The following is an 18,979-nucleotide window of genomic DNA, read 5'->3' on the forward strand; positions in this document are numbered from 1 at the left end:
GGTGTAGTTAAGACTAGGCTTAAGTTTGGTTGGTGCAACCAACATAAAGTCCATTCTAAAGACTGGTCTTAACAAAGACTGTGTTAGCATTTAGGACCAGGCTTAGTAAAGAAGAGTTGGTGCAAACCATCCCTGGAGAACAACAACAAGCATTGGGTCGGCCTTGTTTCCTCTGACAGATATTTCAGAGACATTGCACAGAAACATTATGAGGTAAATAAAAGCACTAACACATGAGTACATTACCAATCGACTATTGGAAGCATATCGATAGAGGTTTTCCTCACTGTAATCATTCCTCCTGTTCATACTACTGGCTTTTAAAAGATCCCCTTCAAATGTGCTTTCAATGTAAGTGATGGGGGCCAAAATCCACAGTGTGTCAACACAGTCATTTTGTGCAAAAATGCATTTAAAGGTTTATCAGACACTTATATCTGAGTCATATCACATGGATATTTGCCACATTTACTGTCTTTTTAGCATCAAATTCCCTCCTTGTGTTTCCTTAGACAGTATTTCCCTGTTGAGCTGCAATGGAAGTATATTAACCAAAAGACAGACTTTGGCACTAAAAAGACCGTAATGGCGAAAGATATCTTCTTGATTTGACTTATCTGGATGGCTGAAGCTTCATATTAGCTTCAGATAAACTTTTAAATACATTTTTGCACAGATGGAGGCTTGTGGATTTTGGCCATCACTTATTGCGTTATGAAGGGATCTTCCAGTGGTTAGTACGAACAGCAGGAACGATTATGGCAAGAAAAACCTATTTCAATGTTCATTTGGACACCTGAGTATTGTTTTAAAACAGACTTGAAAATTGTGAACCCTTCATTTCAGTGGCCTTCACTGATCTCTGTAAATGAAAAAAAAAAAACTGCACACTACTACAGTAGCAAGAACAGCAGTGATGAGGAAGGAAGTGGGCATGCATGTTGCAAGAGATCGATAACTACTCATCAACACTATTTAAGACCTGAACCTAAGAGCAAAGTCTCAAACTCGATCTCGATCCTTCATCTGCTCGGCCAGAGGTCTCACCTTTAAAGATGAAGAGCCCGCAGGTCATCCGAGGATCACCAACCCTGCTGCTGCTGCTGTTGACAGGGGTTTGCATTGACGCATACAGACCTGTTGTCATCGTGCATGGTCTTTTTCAGGGACCTGAACCATTCAAAAAGCTGGTTCAGTATATAACCAAGGTAGGACATCTGAACTCCACTACAATTCAGAGGGAAATGTTGCAATTTTTACTCCAACACCTTTATTTGACAGATGCAGTTACTTTTTTGGATTGCAAATTTAGATTAAATGATATATGATAAGCTTATAAAATACAAAAGAAAACTGTTAAAGATCTGAAAAAATAATCAAACTTTTTGAGGTTTTTATTTTTTATCCAGATGATGAAATATATCCGTCACATGGGCCAATTTTCTGTAAAACAAGTACTTCATTTTTAATACTTTATGTCAATTTAGCTGGTAATACTTCTGTACTTTTTGTACTTTTGTCATTTTTTCTTTTGCAGACTTGTTAGATTTTATTTTAGAAAGAAACCCTTTAGATATTATTTTGGGAGAATCATATAAGCCCACATGATTGAGTTGGCTGATAACATTATCAATTATCAGGCTGATAATTTGTCAAGTCAAATTTATTCATAAAGCTAAAGCCAAATCGCAACAGAAATTATCTCATGACATTTTTCATATAGAGCAGGTCTAGACTGTACTCTTTAATTTACAGAGACCCAACATTCCCCCATGAACAAGGACTTGGCGACAGTGGCAAGGAAAAACTCCCCTTTAACAAGAAAAAAGCTTGAACAGAACTGGACTCTATGTAGGCGGTCATCTGCCTTGACTGGTTGGGCTGAGAGAGAGAGATAGCAAGCGATCCATGAACACGATCCATAGAAATCTAACTGATTAAATTTGCTCATTTAATCAGTTATTACTATGCCTCTGTTACTCTGTCCCTTCTTTTGAATCACAGCTCCTTTTTTAATGTTTATTTTATTCCCAGGCGCATCCAGGCACTAAGGTGAAAGTGATTAGCCTGTATAACAACGAAAACAGTCTGAGGCCATTGTGGAGGCAGGTCCAAGACTTCAGGAAAGCCATTGATCCCATCATGCGAAAGGCTCCTAATGGCATCCATCTTCTGTGCTATTCACAAGGTCTTTTCTCACTCAATCTCTCTCTCTCTCTCTCTCACACACACACACACACACACACACACACACACACACACACACACACACACACACACACACTTAAAGGCATGTAACAAAGTCACAGTCTCCAGGACCAGCATACAGTGCTGAATTCCTATTAAAACTAATAATGAACAAAATTTGCACTACTTAAGTACAACATCAACACAGTGCTTTTGCTAAATAAGGATGTGTTTTATCAATTTACTGCAAATTAACTAATATATCAAAAACAACTGGGGTAAGCTAGTATTTCCAAAGACATGTAGGTCAGATCAGGTCAATTGGATACTGGAATTGTTGATTTAGAGTCAACAATTCTCATCAATTCTCAAGACTCTGTGGGGGCCATATCATCTGTTGCAGGACTGCTTGTTCCTCTTTTTGCTGAACATAGTTCTTTATAACTCTGACAGTAGTTTTTGGGTTGTTGTCGTGCTAAAACTTTTGCACAGTACTGTATGTGTTCCCTCAGTGTCAAAAAGTCACTCTAAAAACTAAGAGTTCAAGTGTGGAATACTTTTCTATCATAGCCCAAAATGAATTCAATAAAAATAATGTGTTTCATACTTGTTGCATTAATTTTTAAGTAAAAATATATCAAACACATGTAAATTTGCCACTGCAGCTCAGCAAGTAGAGCGACTTGTCCTCTAATTGTGGGGTTGGTGGTTCGATCCATCACACTGAACCCCAGTTGCTGGTTAGACCAGTGCTTTGTATGGTAGCTTGCTGTTATCGGTGTGTCAGTGAATGGGTGAACAAGAGGCAAATGAACTGAATGCAAATATTTAACCCAGACATACAATAATACTAACACACACACACACACACACACACACACACACACACACACACACACACACACACACACACTCACAGCATCCAATATCTTTGCACAACACGCCTTCAACTTCCACTTCCACATTTTTAACATGATAGGTGCCCACAGCTTATGTTCTTATGAAAATACATTTACAAACAGGCCTGTCAAACTTTCAACTTCCAGGTTGAATGTACATCTCTATACAAATTTTGAAATTTTGAATTGTGAAATAAGTTACATACATTGTGAAACTGTGAAAATAGTATCAGACAACATATTCAACTACAAAAGGCAAGGCAAGTTTACTTGTATAGCACATTTCAACAACAAGGCAATTCAAAGTGCTTTACAAAGAGTATAAAAGGCATCAATACAGAATATAAAAGCAACACAAGGCAAAGGATTCAAGAGACATTTAAATACAATTAAAAAGTGTTAAATTTGGAATAAAAAGAAGCTAAAATAGAGTAAGACAGATAAAACAGGAGAGTAAAAGTTACAGTACAGTGTAAGATATTAACTCTTATATCGATGGCCAAAGAGCAAAACCTCCTATCTGAAAAATGCACTTTTTTGAGAAAACTAAAAAAAACTTGTTGTTTTCTTGCAGAATGCTATTTGTTAAGGATACCCAATACATAATATATTATGTGTATACCGACTAGGTATTAGTGCCTCGCAAAGTGCAGATAGGAGGTTTTCCCCACTTTTCCTGGATCATTTTGCAGATAGGAGCTTTTGCACATGGTGCAAGTTGGAAGAAGTTCTACAAAACAATGCTCTAAATTAAGATAATAATTACTTTGGATAAAAGCACTAGATAAATGCAGCTCATCTATCATTAATTTGAATATCAAGTGACCCAAGAGAAGTCCTGACCCATAAGGTTTAGATAGTTGAGAAATGTTAACTGTTACTTCATGCATAAAAAGAGAGGATATGGTGAATGAGAAAAGGTGTGTCAGTCAGTCTGTCAGAGACTCTCTCTCAGACTCAGATAACGTTTTGATCAACCTTTAAATGCAATAATCTGTTACTCCAATCGGACTGCTGAATCATATTTCATTGTCTCAACCACACTTAAAACAACGCCCCCGCACCAACGCAGCACCTTATTGTTTTATACAGGACTGTTTTCAGCAAGGGCGATCCATAAGGGCTGTTTTATTACAAACAATTCCACCGTATAAACCTGGAATCTGTGTGTAACAGCTGACCTCTTTATATACAGTCAGTGGTGTAGATGTGTAGCAGAACACAAAACATTAATTACCGTCAGATCCTGACCGATCCTTTTAATGAAGTTACCGCTGCACCTGAGTAAATGCGCACATCACTCTCCCAATTTAAAGGCATACTTATAGTTTCAGCTGCTGTGTGACGCTGCAGGTATTTAGTAAAGTCAAATGAAAGAATCTGACGCACAGCAGCTGTGGACAACAAACAGAACAGCAGTACTGATGTTTCTGCGAAATCCCGGAAACATTCAGTGACACCTGAACAACATTAATGTAAAATTCAGAAATTAATCTGACACGTTTAAGACCTGCCTGAGTCACAATAATAGCTGTAGAGTAGTCTGGTGGACATTTCAGTAGATTATGTTGTAGATGCGAAAAACTAGAGAAGTAAAAGAAGCGAAATGCATGAAAGTAGCTTGGTGATTGTGGAGAGCTCTGTGTGTGCGCCCCTCTGCTAATTAAAGACATGCAATTTGAGGCCTTTGTGCTCTCTGCAGTTTTCATTATGAACCGATCTGTGCGCTGAAATGTGGAGAAAAGCCTGAAACACTGGAAACCGCTCCACTCACTGTAAACAGCAACTTTACAGCCTGTAATACATCCATGGCCTGTATGCGCCTTGTTATGTGCATCACCATTTTTCTCCCCCTCCACTCTGTTACATTAAAACACCACTTTTGGGGAGCAGAAATATGTGCGGCTCGGCTAAAACCATTCAGGGCTGAAGCAGTGGCGCCCCGGACCCAAAGCTTTGGCACCGCGCTACCAGCTGTTGTGTTCACTGTTGCTGATGACATGAACTCAAACAGAGAGCTCTTGTTACCCTAAGAGTTGCAATTTATTTGAGGATTTACAGTGATTCGTGACTTAAAAATAATGTGGAAGGACGGTAAAGTGAGGGGGGCCAATGGCCCCTTGGCCCCCCTAGTTTCAGCGCCAGTGGTTGAAGGTCAACTTAACAAAATAAGTACATCTAGCAATATATACAGTGCAGAAACTGTGCAGTGCAAATGGCATCTATTTTATTTTACTTTGACAAGGTCTCTCCCGCTCATTTATGCAAACTCACAGCAGTACAGAACTGAACATAAAAATGTGACCAAACGTTAATTCACAGACTGAATGCACGTAGTTGCACACATGAACTGAATGTAAATATTTAACCCACACATACAATAACACTGACGCACACACTATCGCAGTATACATACAGTTCACACATTAAAGTTGAGAGATAATATCTCTATCAACTTCCTCTTCCGCATTTTCAAAATACCAAGATATGTGCCATTTTCACATGGTAGCCCACAGTTTATGTTCTTATGAAAACACATTTACAAACAGGAATGTCAAACTTTTAACTTCAGGTTGGATGTACAGCTGTGTACAGATTTGGAAATTCTTAAGTTGCAAAAACATATCTTTAGGATATTTATGTCATTCAAATACTATCTCCTCCAATAGGCATTTTTAACAGCGGACAGTTTTGACTTGCCATTGCAGAAAAAGCACAGGTGTTACTAATAACATTACCAAAGCAGAAAAATGGGATTCAGTCATCATTCATTTCATTATTTACACCTGCGAGTTTTCTACTGTAAAAAAGGCATAGGCTACATTGTGAAACTGTGAAAATAGCATTGGACTACGAATTCAACGACAAAAGGTAAAAATTTCTGAAGAAATTTCTGAAGAAATTTTAGGTGTGCAGTTATTTAAAATGTTTTGTTAACTGGAGTGCCATCCAGTGGCGAAACTGGCGAATGGGCGAAACCCATTTATGTTTTAAGATTTTGGACATTTTATGTGGTAAAGGTACAGCTATATAAACTACTCTGAAATTACACAAACGCCTTTATTGGTGTTTTATTGGTCTTTCCATTTTTATTCTGCTTTCTGTAAGCAACTGACATATGATGACACATAAAGAATAAAGTTTTACTCTGAAGACTGGATAAAGATTAACGAGTGATTCTTATCAGCTCTGTAATTCACTATGATTTGAATATTTTATCATAATTATTTATTTTATTTAATCATTTATTTTATGATATGATTAATCCTTCTTATTTTTTTTTCCATGTATGCATTAGTCTCAGTATTAGTCTATTATGTTAGTCCCAATCGTTTGCACTGTTCACATTTGTCCTCTCTTATTATCAACTTGTCAGTCATCTGTAAAGCATTTCGAATTGCACTAACCTGTATGAAAGATGCCATATAAATAAGGTTTGATTGATTGAGTTTATATTACTCAGCTGCGTAATTTGTTACTAATTATTTATTCTGACATTATAACTACTTTTTTAAAAAAACAACATAAATATCAAATTTTATACAATGAAAAATATTAGTAATAAAGTCTGTCTAAAACATTAAAACCAATGGATCCACAGAGGATATATTTCAGTGCATTTTATTTCAGTTAACAATCAAGTAGGAGAAAGAAGGGAGAGAAGGGGTGGAGTGGACAGGAGACTGGCATTTTTATTCACAAGTCCTCAGCACTGCAAAGGAGGCCATTAGCTACTGTTGTGATCCTTTTAGGACTTTTATTTATTTATGCCCTATTTATTTATTTTTATTTTGCTTTGCACATTCAGTGCCAGCACACCTAATGATAGGGATTACGCATCACAAAAACATGAGATACCATAAACAAGAAATAGACCCTAAGTATTGTTAATTTAAAAAAAAGACATTAAATAGGAAACTGGAGTCAATTTTACGTCAGGGTAACCATATTTTCAAACCCCCGAACTGGGACCCTTGAGTGTGCCGCATGTATGCGCTTATGCATGCACCATAGGCGTTTTTATCAGGATCAAGAACAATTGTTTCAGCTCTTAGCACACCTTCCGAGCGCACCTTTCAACACCATGGACAGTGTCCCAATGGACAAAAAGTGATGTTTTGTCTCCCAAAATCCACCAACGTATTTTTCAGTGTGCACAAGTGCAGGCTGCCGGCTAAATGGGTGACTGTGACACATTCTCTGCCAGCTTTAAAAAAAACAAAACAAATCTAAACAAGGTACAAATCTCTTTGTGTCTTATAAATAACTTTATAGGCTATAGCATAATAATAACTCACTTACATCTTCACAACGCTAATCCACGAGCTGCTCGCGAGTTTACAAAGATTAAAACGTAAAAACATTAAATCACAATTGCATCTCGTTAATAACAAAAACCAAGAACGAGCCTTTAAAGAAAGTTACCTTTAAGAAGATTGCCGGGTACTTAACACCTTAAAGTCTTTCTTCTTAGAGTTTCTCTTTTGGGGCTCTCTGCTCGGAAACCACTGCTTATGTTTGGCCAACTTAATATCTTAATTCATCTTTAACAATGTGTCGTATTTTAAAAGCTTGTTTTATTATCCATTGTGTCAAATCTTCATCTGAAAAGTAACTAAAGCTGTCAGATAAATGTGATGGAGTAGAATGTACAATATTCCCCTCTGAAATGTAGTGGACTGTTAGTAGGCTATAAAGTAGTATCAAATTGAAATACTCAAGTAAGATTTACTACACTCAAACAGTAGAAGTATAGTAGAAGTACAAGTACCTCAAAATTTTACTTGAGCACTGTACTTGTAGTTACTTTTCACCACTGTGGATTAAATTTTGCACAGACATCCATGGTTCCCAGTGAATGAATCCTACTGACTTAAGTGATCTCTTGACTTTACCTCAAAATTTTCACTTATCTTGTGAAATATCTCAACATCTCACCTACTTGATGCATTGGCACAAATTTTAGCACAGACATCCGTGGTTCCCAGAGGATGTAATATCCTAATGATGGGGAGTTTTCCTCTAGTACCACCATGAGGTTTACATTTATGGTTTTGAGTGAAATGTCTTGGGTGTTGCCGTGAAATTTGCTACAGATATTTACATTCCTCACACGAGCAATTGTAATAACTTTGGTGGTAACCTGATGTTTTACTAACACAACTAATGACATTACAATCAATATCAGCTGTAGTCTACTTTTTTAGTGTTAATTCGCAAATTATAGCATACTAACAACAAACTACACTGTAAACATACCTGCTTAACGTTAGCATGTTAGCATTGTCATTGTGAGCATGTTACCACTTAGCTCCTAGCATTGTTTTGCCTGCAGCCTCACAGAGCCATTAATTTGTGTGGCTGTATAGACTTAATAGTCTTGTTATAACTTGCTGTGTTTGTTGCAACATATGCAGTGGGAGGTGCCCATTCAGTAACCATTAAGCCATACTGCATCTTCTCTACCCTTAGCAAAGTGGTTCTCAAACTTTTTCACATCATGGACCCCTAAACTGACACAAATTAGACCACAGACCCAGATTTGAGAGGAGTTTTTTTCCCAGGGTCCCCCATCTGATAAGATTTTTGCTTTTAGATGTTTTATGACAGAGAATGTGTGAAACCCATGACCAAAATCCTCATACATTTGTCATAATGTTACTTATGGATGGAATTGTAGTAAAAATAAATTATTCACCTTTTTGCTAGGGACCCACTGGAACCCCCCTAAAGGACCCCTGAGGGTCCCCGGAAACCACCTTGAGAACCACTACCTTAGCATAAACACAGGACTACACAGAGATTAAACAATAGAAAGGATCACTGCATCAGATCATATATATTTGTTTGTTGGAACTCTCTTGATCTTGTGAATCTTATGTCCTCTTATTTTTTTTCTCAGGTGGTCTAATTTGTCGTGCACTTCTCGCCACGACTCCGTACCACAACGTGCACACTTTCATCTCACTGGCATCACCACAGGCTGGGCAATATGGAAGTCAGTGAACTTCATTTCATGTCAAAAATATGACTAAATCCCAGTTACCCCTGACCAAAATGTCCTCCATAGGGATGTTGAATTAAGGACTCTCAGCTGAGTCACCAGAACTTTAAAAATATAAACAAATTGTATTGATTTGTGATTGATAATAACATGCAGAATATAACTGTAAAAACTCTTTTTCTAACCGTCTCACTCCACAGTCACAGGCTACCTGAAGCAGATATTTCCTTTCACGTTTAAATCAATAGTGTTTCACATTTGCTACAACAGCATGGGACAGACACTGTCTATCTGCAACTTCTGGAACGGTGAGAATAAGGGAAGGGGGTATTCACTGTGTTCAAAAGCTGAAAACATTTACCTTTAACTGAGGATAGCCTGCACATGACATTACACTGCCCCTTGAAAAGACACTGCAACAGATATATATTTATCTTTTCTCTACAGATCCTCACCACAGGTTCCGCTACTTCCAGAGCAACATCTTTCTGCCACAGCTCGATGGTGACAAACCTCACAATGACATGAAATGTAATGGAATAAGTTCCTGTCATGGGCATTATGAACTGTACTATACTATAAGTACGATACTTGTGGACATATTGTAACAGAATAAAAAAAAAACATGCATTTATCAATTTCACTTCCTCAGCATGGAGACAAAACTTCCTGCGCATCAAGAAACTTGTGCTGATTGGAGGACCAGATGATGGCGTCATCACACCGTGGCAGTCCAGGTTTAAATCTCATCAAAGTTTTACAATCATTGAATACTGCTGAGTCTCTTTTATTTGACTGTGTCTGTGTTAAATACTGTGAGCCAAATTAATCATATTACAGCCTTCTTATCTTATGTTCCACATATTTTATATGATTTTCTTTTAACAATAATATCACAGCTGGTCCTATGAAGAGAAGAATTAGGGAAAAATAAACATTGTTGCTTTTTTTGAGGTCAATAATTTGCTCTGAGTTGACGTCCCTGATTAAATAGTATTTTTGTGTGCGCTTTGTAGTTTTATGAAGCACATTTGCAAGTGTGTTAAATAAATATGTAATTTTTGTCAAATTGCATAAAACCAGTAGGATGGAATATGATTAATGTAGGAATAAGATATAAAATTATAAAACTGTGTCACAACTAAAACATGCAACATAAAAATGAAAGAATTTTTGGAGGAGTTTGGTGCTCTACATTGGTCTTCATATGTCTCTTACTGTCCACACATTTCAGAAACCTGCCAAAATGTAATGAGTGAAAGAGTTTTTCTGCAAAGCCGATCAAACCTGAAACTGTTTTTCTGTCTGAAGTTTTAAAGGTTGAACTAAAAACATATTCACCTCTCAAACTAACCCCAATAGTTGCCAGTTTAAAGACAGAAAAAGAGAAATACAGACCAGGACGTTTCTTGAATCAGCTTAGATAGATACTCAGGTGTAAGACAGTGAAGTGAGGTATCAATACAATCAATTCTAAAACTGAGCATTCAGAAAGAGTGTCAAGTGACGTCTTTGTGGTCAAATAGCAGCAGAGGTTTCGATCCTGTTCCTGACTATTTCCTCTTTCCTACACAGCCTGTTTGGATTCTATGACAGCAGAGAACATGTTGTGCAAATGATGGACGAGCAGGTAAGTTGGAAACTAGCATAATGTACATGATTCTTTACAACTCTGTCCAACCTACTCCTTTGGTAAATTGTATTAGCTGAAAACTGATCTTTAGTTTTACTTTATTCTGTCAAGACCCTCCATCCAACTACATCTCTCTCTTCTCTCCCTTTGAAAGTTTTACAAGGAGGATACGTTTGGACTGAAGACGCTGAACGCTCGTGGAGATGTGTCGACTTGTGTTCTACCTGGCGTGGAGCACTCTGACTGGTACTCCAGCTCCGAAGTGTTCAGGAGGTGCATAAAGAAATGGCTCACTTGAAAACAATACACCCACAGAGGGTACTGAAATTGCTCATTCTTGTGCAAAGCATGAGCAATGAAAGACGAGAAAAAGGCTATCATTTATTTCCATTATTATCTATACTCGCTTATCTTTTTTCAGGGTCACAGGGGGCTGGAGCCTATCAAAGCTCAGGTCTGGTCTGTCACAGAGCTGACAGACTGACACATACAGACAGAAAACCATTCACACTCAGATTTACACCTATACAGTACATACAATTACACACAGAACAAACTCCACACAAAAAGGGCCCAGCTGGCACCGTCTTCCACCAGCGTGCCACCCCTAATTCCCTGTTTTCAATATATTTTCTTTATATGAATTTCTATACAAGACAGTAACCACATGCAGGACCCATTTACACACAAAACAAAAGACAGATTGACCCAAGTCCAGATCTGCAGTTTCCCTTCTTTAAGACACCTCCCATGAAAAAGTCATCATAATGATGTTATATTACTATGCCATATCTACCATATTATTATATTCCATGTATTGTCATATTATTACAATAGCAGCATCCATTGTTTTTTTTTTCTTCATGATGATGGGACAGATATGTCAAAAAGGGTTTCCATATCTTAATATTTTAATAATATTACTTTTCTTGCTACACAATATTAGATTCTTTGCTTATGAAGTACACCTTAATTTAATTTATCCAGTGTTTAAATAGTAAGAGTGCATCTTTGTTTTATGCCTTTAAAATGTGCCTTTTTACCATAACCATGCCAAATTGTAGCAGTAACTGAATTGATCAAATATTGTGATCTTCCTAAAATGGAAGTTCTAGGATCAGGTACACATCTGTCTAAACAGAATTTATAACATTTAAAGTTAAAACTAAAACAAAAGACATTAAGTCCCATTAGCATGAATATTTTTTCAATTATACATTTTGTGTAAATAAAGTGAAAATTGTCCTGTTTTTGCTGCAAGGCCACTTTTAAAAATGATCTATAGGAATATTCTCAAATGGTTCCTAATATTACAAGAAATAGCAGCCTTCAAGTGTCTAATGAAATTTATTCTAATAAATGTCTGTGCCATGGCAACACATGAACGATGACCAATCAATCACTGCCCTCTGGTATGGAGAATAAGGTACTTTGGAGTATTTTAAAGGGTAAATTCACAACTGCATCACAGATTTGTTTATTTTTCTGCTTTATCAGATTTGTTGGAGAAGAATAACTTTGGAATATCTGAAATGTTGTACTTATCTTGTATCTCTATTCTTGCTTCTCTATTAAACCGCTACAGCATCGATTGAATGTTTGGTCATTTTACCTTGTTTTATTGTTTTTTTATATAGAGAGAGTATGATAGAGATCAAGTTGTTTCAAAGGCATTTTCAGAAATATGTGAATTTTTGTGTGCTAATCGCAGTACTGTGAAATGTTGGTGTGTAACAGTGATATTAGATGACTCAGCTATTATAAAACGACCATGTTAACCCTGGATATACTCAACTCAACTTTATTTATATGGTATTTTACACACAACACAGGTGATCCAATGTTATTTATAGCACACAGAAGAAAACAAAACAAAAGAAAGGAGACAAAAACACAGTAGAAACAAAGAAAAATACAAAAAAACAAACTGACCACAAAATAGAAACTACATTGTACTGTGGTGTTATACAGCAGTCCTATTATTCCTTCCTTTAGAAAACTTTCGAATTGTTGATGACATTGTCAAATATGTTAATTCAGGTTTTTTGATGTTGTGTTGCTGCTGTATCAGACTGCAGTCTCCATTGTTGTGAGGTTTTGTTCCTCCATTTAGTTAAATGGACACAAAATTAGAAGCATCTTTGAATATAATGCAGTCCACTACAACAGTACCACAAAGTACAGCCTTAAAATTGACCGACAAACAAACTAAAGTAGAAGTCTCAGTGAAAATGGAGTTAGTATTTATTGCAGGAATATAATATTAGCTCATACAGATGTTTCTTTTGTTATGTTAAATCTTCAATATTTAATCACTGTGGTTGACTGCAAACCAGGAGGTTAGATTAAAATAAAAATGCAAGTTTGCCCTCAATCATTTTAGTAATAGCCTGAAATATCTTTTAACAATTTTAGACTGTTCAGTGTCTATCCCAGTGTCATTGTTGAGTGTACAGTGTTTATGTAGCTTGTCCTGAGATATAGATAGGCCTATAGATATTTTCATTTGGCCCCTGACCGTGTGCACATGTACTCTTTTGTCCTTTACACATGATTAGATCAAATACTGAAGGCTGTGTGGTCAATCAATAAGACCAATTATTTTTTAATGAACTTATTCAGAGGAGTTAACTTATGGATTCTGAGTTAATAGGAAAAAGGGAATTTATGTAATCAGAAATGTCACTTTTTAAGACTCAATTTCAATTCTTATCCAACTCAGATTTTTTGGCAAATTAGTTGTGTAGGAAAAGAAACCAAAATATGTTGAATGCTTTTGCATCATTATCAGCAGTAAGCAGTAGTTGTTCATAAATGACAAGGTATTCAAAAAAAGAGGAGAATATAAACGTTTTCTATCTTGCCTTGCTCAACTTGAACGTTCAGCATTTTACACAACGTTGAAGTTGTGACACGGCATTATGACTGCAATTGGGGACATCAGAAATGCATCCTTATCTATGGTTCCTGTAAACCAATTCCAACTCCCTACTGGGTCTCACACACACACACATAGTTATTGCCCCTAATATGGATCTTTAGGCTACATGGAGGTTATTTCCTCTGTTCCCAGTGGTGGAAAATACACTTACTTGAGTAGTGTACTTAAGCACTTGTACTTTGCTTGAGTATTTCTTTTTTATGCTACTTTGTGCTTCTACTTCACTACATTTCAGAGGGAAATATTGTACTTTTTACTCATGACATATATTTTACAGCTAAAGGCTACTTACCAGCAACTTTTCAGATAAATATTTCATGTGTAAAACGATTAGTTTATAAAATATGCATTGTTATAGACTAGACAAACTTGTCAAATTTAGCTGTACCTTGGCAACATGTTCTTCTGTGGATTGAGGCGTCTCAGTTGCTTCTGTCTCTTCATATAATCCCAGACCGACTCAATGATGTTGAGATCAGCACTCTGTGGGGGCCATACCATCTGTTACAGGACTCCTCTTCTTGTCACTGAAGATATATATATATATATATATATATATATATATATATATATATATATATATATATATATATATATATATATGACATGATGAGTACATTTACTTTTGATACTTTAAGTACATTTTGCTGCTAATTCAGATTCAGATTCAGATTCAGAAAACTTTATTGTCTGTCATGACAGAAAATCTTCTTAGACGTGGCTTAGCATATAGCGTACTGTATGAATTTAGAGAAGTAGATCAAAAGCGCATTCTAGAAATACGACAGAAGCTAGAAGAAGCTGAGTCCCTCAGCCACAAGACACAAGTGGGGGTACTCACCCCCTAAGGGAGCTCAAGGAGGTTTGATCTCACCACTCTCCACAGAGCCCCTGTATTAGAGACCTAGATAAGATTGCTCACAACATAACACGCGTTGAACCTGACTTCAGTGGTTTTCATGATACCCATATCTATCTAGAAGAACTTGACTTCCATCTACGAAGATACCCAAATCCTGCAGTTGATGATAAAATCTGTCTGATCACGATGACTTTGAATTGTGAAGTCAGTCTCGCTGTGTCCAAGCTAATTATGAACTGCTTTACCAGGCACTGATAAAAAATTCAGACCCTGCATCGCAGACAGGTCTGACGGCTGCTTAAGGAGTCAAACATGGAAGGCACAAGAGCCCACACGCATACTACGGATGCCTCAATTAAGCCTTCTTTAGTTCCCAAAATGAGCTAGGGATGGAGGACGGTTTTAATTTTAAATCTCTCTTTTTCCAGAACCTCCATCCTACCACCAGCTATCAACTTGGCGTCATGGCATGCCCACAGACCTTAAGCAGCTGACAACTGCGTGAACTAGCCACAAAGGGATTTGTGAAACAAGAGCAACCACATATGTATCCAGAGGTGTCAGTTCTAAATGTCGAGTCCGATTCATATTTTGAACCTGATCCTGACCCTGATTATGAACCAGAGTATGACCCTAAGTATGACCCTGAGGATGACCCTGAGTATGATTGATTAAAAATAACAAGCTGTTATTGCTTTGTTGTTGACTTTGATCAAAAAAAAACCCTGCTATGCTAGAGTTTGTGTAAGACTAGTAAGGTGGCCATAATAATCCAGATAACCATTTCAGTTAGAGTAGTATCCAGTATTTAGCCTTGCTTTATACTAGTTATCCTTTATATGATTCACTTATAGCACTATCAAGACATCAACTCTGATCATAAAAGTTGTTGTTGTGTAACCTGTTTTCTAATGCCTCCAAGTGTGTTAATTAATTGTCATCAACGGCTGAAGCTCTCCGGAAGTGAACTACTGCCGAGTGGGGGAACTGTAAGACACCACACCATCTTCTCTCTATATAAAGCAAGGAATCTCTGTCTGTCTGTCAGTCTGTATGTATGTAAAGATGGGTGACAAATTAAAGGAAAACCTGGTACAGGTCTGAATGCCCCCATAGTGAGGGGATCTGGTGGCTCTGTTATGCTGTGGGGGGCGTTTTGCTGGCATGGTTTGGGTCCACTTGTCCCCTCAGAGGGAAGGGTCACTGCAAATCAATACAAAGTTGTTCTGAGTCATCACCTTTATCGTATGATGATTATCCTCAGCCTTGGCATTGATTCCACAATTCTCTGGAACTCTTCTGGAGGGATGAAAAGCACTCTTCAAAAAGATATTCCCTCATTTGGCGTTTTTGATGATGGCGGTGGAGAGTGCTGTCTAATACACCATCCAAAATCTCCCATAGGTGTTCAATAGGGTTGAAATCTGGTGACTGTGAAGGCCATAGCATATGATTGCCATCATTTCATACTCATCAAACCATTCAGTGATCACTCAGAACAACTTTGTATTGATTTGCAGTGACTCTGTCTTCTAAGCAATACGCCCCTTATAAACAGGCACTGCACTAGTTACTAAAAGTCCAGTCTTGGAACAGAACCTTCCTCAACACTATGTTGTGTGGCACACTTACTATGTTTTGATAAGGGTGAGAGTTTTCTGAAAAACAATCTAATATCTTTGTTTATTCAGTATTTATATATTTTAGTGGCCTTTAATGAACTTCATTTCCCATAAGTCCTAGATGTTCATGAGCTAAACGTCACAGCTCGACAGAGGAGACGAGTCCATGAGCAAGAGTAGTGGTCTCTGTATATATTGACAATTTCTAACTGGACTGTTCTTCTGTGTATACTGTACAAAGAAAAAGGTGAACACACACACACACACACACACACACACAAACACTCACACACATACAGATCTTTATGTGTTCAACTGAATCAATCGACTGTTTAATTGCTTTACTTTATTTATGTATATATTTATTTATTATTTTTTACTCCATATATAAGAGAGGAGGAATACTTGCATGCATGCACCATGTGTATATGTTTGTGTATCCAGTATGTGTATGAGCTCGAGTGTATTTGTGTATGAATGTTTCAATCTTGGCTAACTTCCCTAAAACCCACTCTCATCACCCTGGTCTCACACAGCAGACACGCATTACAGTCCACACACAGACACTCATCCATCCATCTTCAGTGTTATTTACTTCAGAATGAAATACTGTATGTATTTATGTCAAAATTAAATTACTGTACGTGAAAATACAAGACTTAATGTCACAAATAAAACAAAAACAAACTAAACTTGTTTCAATAAAGGATAACAACAAATAAAAGAGACATCTTAAGAGTTTTCTAGAGTTCTTGGAGGCCAGCTCAAAGAGGAATCTCTTTGAGGCTGTTTTTATAAGTTAGGATAAAACAGGAGGAGTTTTGAGTGTGTTCTAAAAGTCTTCCGAATTAATGATGTATATGCTATTTCTTTGTTTTCGGGGACTTTAGGTGTGGCTGGTGTTTGCAGCATCCTTGAAATAAAGGAATTTTTGGGAAAGTGTAATTACTTTTTATATGCAAAAATATCATTTGAAAATCACTAGGTCTGAACATTTCCTGTCAGCTTATATCACATACTTTAAACAGTAAAAACAGTTAAGCAGTTTACATACGTTTCATAATAAGTCAGTTCTTCTAATAACATAACAAACATTAACCTTCATATTAACACTTCATGATGTCTAAGCATACAACCTTCATTGATTCAACTTTCTCAAACTATTTACACTTCTCAAACCATCTACTGAAATAAAGTTTAATACTATAGTGAAAGGAAATAAAGTTAGGCAACATATATGTGATTAGATTTTGTTCAAAAACATATTTAAATATCAGCTCAACATAACCCTTACTTCATAATATAAAAACATTCAATGTGACTATTGTTTAACAATAAAAAAAACAACTTTAAACTGAAATCCTTCAAACATTATATCTTTACATTCTTATTACTTCAGAAACATTCTTTCAGTACAACTACTCATCTAATTTAACTACTAAAACATGATTGTCTATGAGGTTAATAGATCAAAAGTTAAGCACTTAAGTGATTTTAAAATACAACTAGTATTGATTAATAGATGTTTCAGCGATTTTATGTAATTTTTTAAAACATTAAAATTTATAATGGCAGTCTATGGGACGAACCGTCCAACTGAGTTGGAACCTTGGTCACTTTGACACTCATCTGCTCGGAAGTCCCTTATCATACAGATGCCATTCAAACTGTAAAATCTTCACAAAACTTGAACTTTCAAAGTTATCAGATTGTTTAGTGATATGTTTTGTAGTTTTTCAGCAATTTAAGCCCAAAGTCAGGGGTGTTTCAGATTTTTTCAGGTCTCACAAGTGTGTCATGTGATCAGGCACAGTGGAGAGCACAGATAATTTTAGACCAGAAATGTTTTTCTAAACTGCTGTCACTCCCACAATTTTAACTCCTCAAGCACATATCTTGCCTCAGTATGTTGCCACAAGCCTCCTCTCTCTCAAAATGTAAATACATTTCACATAGGACTTGTAGTTTTTGAGATCTGAATCTTAGTTGATAGAGAGTCCCTGTCATGTTCTCATTAACTGCAATACAGTCTGCAGGATGTGTGTCTCCTCTCACTCCGGTTTCTTAAACTTACAGATTCTCTCTTCCTTCAAACACTTTTTACACATGTCATTCATTCTCATGTTAAACTAGTCTTGCTTTCACTACTGATGTACAAATCTCTGGGCTTCAAGCTCTACTTTGAGACAAATACATTTTCCTCATCAAAATGGAGATTTTTTTCTCTCATTACTGGGAATGTCTGTTGGCTCTGGTTTAGAACATTGTTCTCATAATCAGCTTCACCATCTCAACTCCTTTTAGATCCAAAGGTTGTGAGTTCGAGCCCTGCTTAGGGCGGAACTCAGTAGTGATGGAGTGCAGGTGATGTCAATCTGCTTAATGAGCTGAGCTCAACTGCTTTTTTGTCAATTTCATGCAATTGACAGGCTGAATACCAGAATCTGGCCTGATGTTATTGTGTGACATGTTAGCTCAATGCATAGCATGTCTGTTTTACAAACATGAGGGTATAGGTTCAATTCCACCCATTTCTGATTTTAATCTTGATAGTGTTCAGCTTCCAGTTATGCAATGTAAATTCACTTTCAGCAATCACACGCAATTTCTACAGAAATTGCATTTTCTAGTTAACTCTTAACATAAGGGAATTTAACTCTTGTCACTAGAGGGCAGTATTGTTACATGTAATATTAATGAATGAATGAATAGTTTATTTCGGTCATACATAATAAGGAACAAAACAAAAATTTGTGTGGATATGCAACTGACAAAAACATCATCATACATGTTTATACCAATCCATTTCACACAATAAAAAAATCACACAA

At 36.7% G+C, this 18,979-nt stretch overlaps 1 protein-coding gene across 1 annotated transcript; it reads left to right on the forward strand.

Moving 5' to 3' along the window:
* Window positions 1-906: 906 nt before the first annotated feature.
* LOC137190995 (lysosomal thioesterase PPT2-A-like) lies at window positions 907-12,314 on the forward strand. The gene is made up of 8 exons (XM_067600765.1): window positions 907-1,208; window positions 2,035-2,188; window positions 8,989-9,084; window positions 9,291-9,398; window positions 9,538-9,621; window positions 9,743-9,827; window positions 10,666-10,720; window positions 10,878-12,314. Exons 1-8 carry the CDS (start codon window positions 1,056-1,058, stop codon window positions 11,019-11,021), a joined length of 879 nt encoding a protein of 292 aa, XP_067456866.1. The 5' UTR covers window positions 907-1,055; the 3' UTR covers window positions 11,022-12,314.
* Window positions 12,315-18,979: the final 6,665 nt, after the last annotated feature.

Source organism: Thunnus thynnus, chromosome 10, assembly GCF_963924715.1.
Source record: "Thunnus thynnus chromosome 10, fThuThy2.1, whole genome shotgun sequence".
Taxonomy (NCBI): Eukaryota; Metazoa; Chordata; class Actinopteri; order Scombriformes; family Scombridae; genus Thunnus; species Thunnus thynnus.

Coding starts and splice junctions, on each gene's coding strand:
- LOC137190995 (XM_067600765.1), top strand. CDS start 1,056: ATGAAGAGCCCGCAGGTCATCCGAGGATCACCAACCCTGCTGCTGCTG. Junction 2,189..8,988: donor TCTTCTGTGCTATTCACAAG/GTCTTTTCTCAC, acceptor TTTTTTTCTCAG/GTGGTCTAATTTGTCGTGCA. Junction 9,399..9,537: donor TATCTGCAACTTCTGGAACG/GTGAGAATAAGG, acceptor TTTTCTCTACAG/ATCCTCACCACAGGTTCCGC.